Below are 6,954 nucleotides of genomic sequence, written 5' to 3' on the forward strand. Positions count from 1 at the left end.
ACAGCCTCTGCAGCAGACCTTGTTTTAGACTGGCCTCACCTGTCTGCCAAACAGCCTCTGCAGCAGACCTTGCTTGGGAGGGGGCGAGGGCTGGCCTCTCCAGTCCAGATCCGGGGGGATCGTCCCGTCATGGTAGAACACGTTAAGCTCCATGAAACACTCTGACTCGATCATCTGGAGGGGGGCGGGAGGAGGGGGGTCAGTTATTTATTGATTAAATGACTGTAAGTCGCTCTGGATAAGAGCGTCTGCTAAATGACTAAATGTAAATGCTGATTTGCTGTGTTGGAGTGATATTTAAAGTCACGGTCTCTGATGCCTGGCACTGGGCTGTGCTTCTGTGTTGATATCCTGTTTTGAAACAGTTGACTTCCTGTTTGATTGTATGAGAACATATTGAGTGTGAGCGTGTGTGTGTGTGTGTGTGTGTGTGTGTGTGTATACCTCATTCTGCCAGGGGATGGAAACACAGCCAGTAGACACCTTGCAGTAGAAGGAGTCGTCTTTGGCCTCCAGTTCCACCCCTTTCACCGTGGAGAACTGCTCGATGTCCAGCACATCTTTACAGTAAATAGCCTGGGGCTGGAGACACACACAAACACACACACGTACATACACACAATTGTTTAAATTGTTATTATTATTCAATTATAATGATTAACTGTTGATAACCATCGTAGCTGATGTAGAGTCACGACTTGCAGTATTTCTTATTCGTTACAGGTTTAAATAGGCCTCTAGGAAACAACAGGACCAAATATCTCCAATACACCTGCAGCTGTTACGAATGGCAAATGGGTTTGAAACGTGGCGCTAGTTAGCTAGTTAACGAGCTATGTAGTTAGCGAGGTAATTAGCGAGCTAGTTAGCTAGCTAGTTAGCTAGCTAGTTAGCAAGCTTACATCAGGGATGAATGGAGCCTTCGGTATGCCTGCCTCCAGACGCTTGAAGTTGATGGAGCGGAAGATGGGATGGGCCTTCACCTCCGAAGCTCCGCCCCCCTGGCATCCCAGCCTCTCATTGGGCTCCTTGGCCAGCAGCTGGGTAAGGCAAACAGGAAGTGTGTTTGAGTGGCAGCCGGGGTAACCCAGCAACAAGGAGCAGGTGACATTCGTTGTTGTTTTTGATGACAGTTTCCCATTTTGTTTCAACGTCGGTCCACAGAAAAGGGATTCGACCGACGGAAGGGACCGAACGATCGGACAGACTGCTTGACGTGTGAGTGTGTCTCCTGAGAGCCAGACTAACCATCTGACAGAGAGACTTGGCGTCGTCCGAGAACTTGTGCGAGTACTCTTCCTCCACGTCGCGGACCAGCCGCTCCACCTCCTCGCGCTTGACCTTCTTCTTCCTCTGTTGGAAGGGCGACTGGCCCTCGATCATCTCGTACAGCAGGCAGCCCAGCGCCCACCAGTCGGGGCTGAAGGTGTAGCGCTCGTTCTTCACCACCTCCGGAGCTGACCCGCACACCGAGGGAGAGGGTGGAAAGAGAGAGGGGTGGAGGGAGGGATGGACAGACAGATGGTGGAGGGAAGGAGAGAGGGAAGGAGAGAGGGAAGGAGGGAGGGAAGGAGAGAGGGAAGGAGGGAGGGATGGACAGACAGATGGTGGAGGGAAAGAGAGAGGGAAGGAGGGAGGGATGGAGGGAGGGAGGGAGGGATGGATGGACAGGCAGATGGTGGAGGGAAGGAGAGAGGGAAGGAGAGCGGGATGGAGGGAGGGATGGAGGGAGGGATGGACAGGCAGATGGTGGAGGGAAGAAGAGCGGGATGGAGGGAGGGATGGAGGGAGGGATGGACAGGCAGATGGTGGAGGGAAGGAGAGAGGGAAGGAGAGCGGGATGGAGGGAGGGATGGAGGGATGGACAGACAGATGGATGGCGGAGGAAGGAGAGAGGGAAGGAGGGAGGGAAGGAGGGATGGACAGACAGATGGATGGCGGAGGAAGGAGAGAGGGAAGGAGGGAGGGAAGGAGGGAGGGAAGGAGGGAGGGACGTAGACACGAACAGACGGACGGAGGGGTAGAGGGATACACACACACAGCAGGAGAGAAAAACACACAGAGGTTCAGTCGAACGACCCGCGCCCAAGTGACTGAAAGCAGCTCGAGTTGACTATGTGGTTGTGTGTCATGCCGGGGGTCTCTGCAGGGCCCCCTAGGGGCCGTGTGGAGATACTGACCCATGTAGCCCACCGTCCCCACGCGGCCCTTGATGGTCTGGCCCTCAGGCACGTACACGGACAGACCGAGGTCAGAGATCCGGATGTGGCCTGTCAGAACACACACACACGTGTTCAACACACACACACATGTTCAACACACACACACACACAGTCAACACTACATACACACACACACAGTTCAACACACACATGTTCAACACACACACACACAGATCCACCAGCTCAGACCTTATCATGACAGGCAGCCTTGTGTGTGTGTGTGTGTGTGTGTGTGTGCTGAACATGTGTGCTGAACATTTAGCAGATGCTCTTATCCAGAGCGACTTACAGTAAGTACAGGGACATTCCCCTGAGGAAAGTAGGGTTAAGTGCCTTTCCCAAGGACACAACGTCATTTTGCATGGCCGGGAATTGAACGGGCAACCTTTTGATTAATAGCCCGATTCCCTAACCGCTCAGCCATCTGACCCCTGACCATCTGAAGGGATCTTAATATTCACACCCCAGGCAGAGAGAGAGGGGGGGAGGGAGTGAAAGAGATAAGAGAGAGAGTGAAAGAGACAGAGAGAGGGAGATATAGTAAGCGGGGAAATATACAGCTCAGCTGTAGAGCTTTTGACTACAGATCGAGATGTAGAAGGTTCGAATCCCCCCCGTGCGTGGCTTTGGACAGAAGTAGGGCCAGTGGCGAGGTCGGTCGTCTCGGACGTCTCTTGTCTACTCACCGTGGTCGTCCAGGAGGATGTTCTCCGGCTTCAGGTCCCTGGAAGAGAGAAACACAGGAACGGAGGAGAGGGTTACAGGAACGTCAGTCCTCTGTCCTTCCAGCACAGAGACAAGGAGAGTTCCAGAAACAACACATTCTCCTGGAATCTCTCTCATTCCCTGTGTTCTCTAGCTCTCTCTCTCATCTCTCCCCTCCCTCCCTCCCTCCCTCCCTCCCTCCCTCCCTCTCTCTCTCTCTCTCTCTCTCTCTCTCTCTCTCTCTCTCTCTCTCTCTCTCTCTCTCTCTCTCTCTCTCTCTCCTCTGTGCGCAGCCTGTGGTTGACCCTGGTGGGTAGAAGGTCGTGTGAGTTTCCTCTGCTTGAGGGATGTATGAGTATGTATGTATCGGTGTGTGTGTGTGTGTGTGTGTGTGTGTGTGTGTGTGAGTGTGTGTGTGTGTGTGTGTGTGTGTGTGTGTGTGTGTGTGTGAGTATGTATGTGTGTGTGTGTGTGTGTGTGTGTGTGTGTGTATGTGTGTGTGTGTGTGTGTATGTGTGTGTGTGTGTGTGTGTGTGTGTGTGTGTGTGTGTGTGTGTGTGCGTGTGTGTGTGTGTGCTGACCGGTAGACGATCCTCTCCCGGTGCAGGTCCCCCAGACCGCAGGAGAGCTCGGCGGCGTAGAAGACGGCCCTGGTCTCGTCGAAGCCGGCCTCGCCCATGTGGTAGATGTGGAACTTGAGGTCCCCCCCGTTCATCAGCGTCAGCACCAGGCACAGCGCGTCCTTCGTCTCGTACGCGTACGCTAGACTCACCTCCACGGAGAGCGCGCACACACACGAGCACACGAGACACACGCACACACGCGTACACACGCACGCACGCGCACGCGAACACACACGATTGAGACACAGACGCACACACACACACACATGCAATAACAGATATCCATAGACGCACGCAAACACCCATGTGTACACCCACACACACACACACGCACACACACACACACACACACAGAGGAGGAGAGAGAAAGAGAGGACTTACAGGCCTGTATTGTTGTTAAGTGATCGACGCGTTGTAAAGCGAGCAAATTATTAAATCAGCCGTCAACAAGTTACATTTCGTGGAAGCTTCAGCTAAACGTACACATTATTAGCTAGGTGGCCCTCTATAGAAAATGCAGGGCGATGGTTGAATTGGACTAAATAACCCACAGAAATTGTGTGGGAACCAGAAACCCAGTGTCCTTGTTGGCTGGACCCTGGGCCCGTCTGATAACGGTCCAAACCCAACAGCCCCCACACCGAGCCGTGCGACCCAGCCAAACAAAACAAATGCACCCAGAACCGAACCCTGATGTTGTCTTTAAATTACTCCATTTATTATTGTTGTCCTGACGTGAAGCCTTTGCTGGGGTGAGCTAAGATGACCTGGTCTGGGAGAGCTAGCTAGCACGGTAGCTAGCTAGCCTGTCTGTCTGCTTCCTGTTTCCTGTTTCCTGTCTGCAGTGGGACGGCGCTGGACTCACTACGAATCTGCTGTTGACCTTCTCCAGGATCTGCTTCTCGTTGAGGGCCATGGACTCTCCCTTCCTTTTCTTGATCCTCTTCTTCTCCAGCTTCTTACAGGCGTACATCTTCCCTGTGGCCCTCACCTGGCATGCACACACCTGGAAGGAGGAGGGAGGGGGGGGGAGGGAGGGAGTTTTAACACCTTTATTACTCCCTCGTAGGTTGGTTGGGCATGCCCCAGAGAGCACAACTAGACCATCGATAACAAACAAATATCAAAACCCAACACTAAAGACACATTAACAAAACCGCCGGCACTAGAAAGAGAAACTAAAGTAGAGAGGGAGAGAGACAGGCTGAGAGCGACCAGGGAAATGTGTATTTATGGAGAGAGAGGGAGGGAGGGAGAGAGGGAGAAGAAGGGATGAGGTCAGTTGACATGAGAGGATGACATGGGTGTCGTTAGCAAAGAGCCCTGCAGGAAGACGCACAAAGACACAATTGATCAAATCGATCATATTCTCGGCGCCATTCAATTAGCTTCTCCCAGATGGGTGAACGATTAGGCGTGAATGCTGCCTCACCAAACCCAAGAAGACCCCTGAGGGCAGGGGGGGGGGACCATAAAGAGTAAACGAAAAGTAACAAATAAGTAAACCATTCTTCTTTCTTTTTTTTTTTTAGGAGTCACCGGGTGGAGGGGAGTTGGAGGGGGTTAGGGGGAGAGATAGAGAAAAAGACAGACTCACCTCTCCAAAACCTCCTTTTCCTAGTACCCTGTACTGACGGAATGTGTTCTTGGTGATTGGTTGTCTGTTGGAGGAAGGTGAGAGAGAAGGAAAAGGAGAGAGAGAAAAGGAGAGAGAGAAAAGGAGAGAGAGATCCAGAGAGACACGAGAATTAATAGTAGTACTTAGTCACAGTGGTCTCTTAACAGTACAGTCTTTTAGGATGGTTCAGGAACCAAACACTGATCAAATCTATCTTTTATTCTGCTGTGAGGACTAGAGGTGGCCAATCACCAAGGACGACACAAGGGTGGCACTTATGGGAGTGTGAGTTTGGTTAAGATGGGTCAAGTGAAGTAAAAGTAAAACATTTATTTTCATATATATTCAGACAAACAGCAGGACGGTGCCATGTTCTGCTGTGCTACAGCGTTAGGCTGAAATGCGGAACTAGTTTTCCAGGCAGTGGAGGGGTGAGCGAGCTTAGCTCCCTGCTAATCTTCCCCCAAAAACAGGACGGTGACATGTTTTCTGATTTTGTGCAACAGCGTTGGGCAAAAATGCGGAACTTGCGAGGGATGAGTGTGTGTGTGTGTGTGTGGGGGGGGGGGGGGGTTGGCATAACTTACATACTGTGCAGTATGTTGTCATTTGTGTCGCAGGTTGTGTTTCCTGAACCTTGGGAACAGGAAGTGAGGTCAGACACTTCTTCTCCGGAGTCATGCGAGCCTCCAGCTCATGTTTTCCGAAGGTAAACAAACTGGGAAAGGAACCGTCATGTTTCCATGAATCAGCCCGCTTCCCAGAGGACTGTTTGGAGTTCCTGATGGAATTAAGCCGCTCTAAATGACCCGCAGAGAACCAAAGGGGCCAGTGAGGCCTCAGCAACTGTGAGTGTGTCTGTGAGTGTGTGTGTGCATGTCTTTGAGTGTACATGCGTTTGTGTGTATGCGGGTGTGTGAGTATGTACTGTGTGTGTGTGTGTACGACACACTGACTGCAGCTTTGGAAGCGAGAGAGAACTGATCCTGTTTGATCAGTGTCTAGGAGGTTGTTGCTCTCATAGACCACTCTGGTCTATGAGAGCGTTTTAGATTTTGCCTCCTCACACTTGTCTCATATTACTGCATGCTGATTTGCAGTCTTAGATAAACAGCTTGTTTCAGGCCCCAGGGTTTTAAGTTTCATCCTATTAGCCATTTGTAAGTGTACAGGTCCGTTTGATAGGAAGTGTGTTATTAGTGGGGTGAGGTGGGAGGGGTGAGCAGGGAGGGAGACAGGGAGGGAGAGAGACAGGGAGGGAGGGGAGGCGGGGAGGGAGAGAGACAGGGAGGGAGGGGAGGCGGGGAGGGAGAGAGACAGGGAGGGAGGGGAGGCGGGGAGGGAGAGAGACAGGGAGGGAGGGGAGGCGGGGAAGGAGGGAGACAGGGGGAGGGAGGGAGGGAGGGAGGGGAGGCGGAGAAGGAGGGAGACAGGGGGGAGGGAGGGAGGAGTGTGAGGCAACCAGGACATGTCATCACTTGCTGTGAGGAGTTTTCACAATGGTACTGCAGGATCTGTGTGTGTGTGTGTGTGTGTGTGTGTGTCTGGAGGGAGAACAGACACGCCCTGGGGGATTCCTGTCTCTGGAATGAAGACACACACACACACATGTAGATGCACGCACAAAAACACACAAACACACAGAGCATACCTCTCCAACCATTTCCACTGCAGGAACCTGTTGTAGTACATGCTGTCCAGGTAGTCTGCAAACGGAGCAACACTCAGGTAGTCATGGATCAACCTGGGGAGAGGGGGAGAGAAAGACAGAGAGAGAGACAGGGAG

The 6,954-nt window shown here is 52.3% G+C and overlaps 1 protein-coding gene across 2 annotated transcripts in view; it reads right to left on the reverse strand.

Moving 5' to 3' along the window:
* Nucleotides 1-6,944, reverse strand: part of LOC134016231 (G protein-coupled receptor kinase 6-like) — an 11,206-nt gene extending 4,262 nt beyond the window's left edge. The window contains exons 1-10 of one of the 2 annotated variants that reach the window (XM_062455625.1): nt 6,820-6,944; nt 5,148-5,211; nt 4,416-4,556; nt 3,509-3,699; nt 2,909-2,946; nt 2,181-2,270; nt 1,249-1,457; nt 903-1,040; nt 445-582; nt 40-174 (exon numbers count right to left, since the gene is read on the reverse strand). In XM_062455625.1, coding sequence (XP_062311609.1) covers nt 40-174; nt 445-582; nt 903-1,040; nt 1,249-1,457; nt 2,181-2,270; nt 2,909-2,946; nt 3,509-3,699; nt 4,416-4,556; nt 5,148-5,211; nt 6,820-6,860 — 1,185 coding nt within the window. In that variant the 5' untranslated portion in view covers nt 6,861-6,944. The remainder of the gene's footprint in view (nt 1-39; nt 175-444; nt 583-902; nt 1,041-1,248; nt 1,458-2,180; nt 2,271-2,908; nt 2,947-3,508; nt 3,700-4,415; nt 4,557-5,147; nt 5,212-6,819) is intronic. The other variant, XM_062455624.1, reaches the window with a different exon arrangement.
* Between the last annotated feature and the right edge of the window lie 10 nt (nt 6,945-6,954).

This window comes from Osmerus eperlanus, unplaced genomic scaffold (assembly GCF_963692335.1).
Source record: "Osmerus eperlanus unplaced genomic scaffold, fOsmEpe2.1 SCAFFOLD_741, whole genome shotgun sequence".
NCBI classification, from domain to species: Eukaryota; Metazoa; Chordata; class Actinopteri; order Osmeriformes; family Osmeridae; genus Osmerus; species Osmerus eperlanus.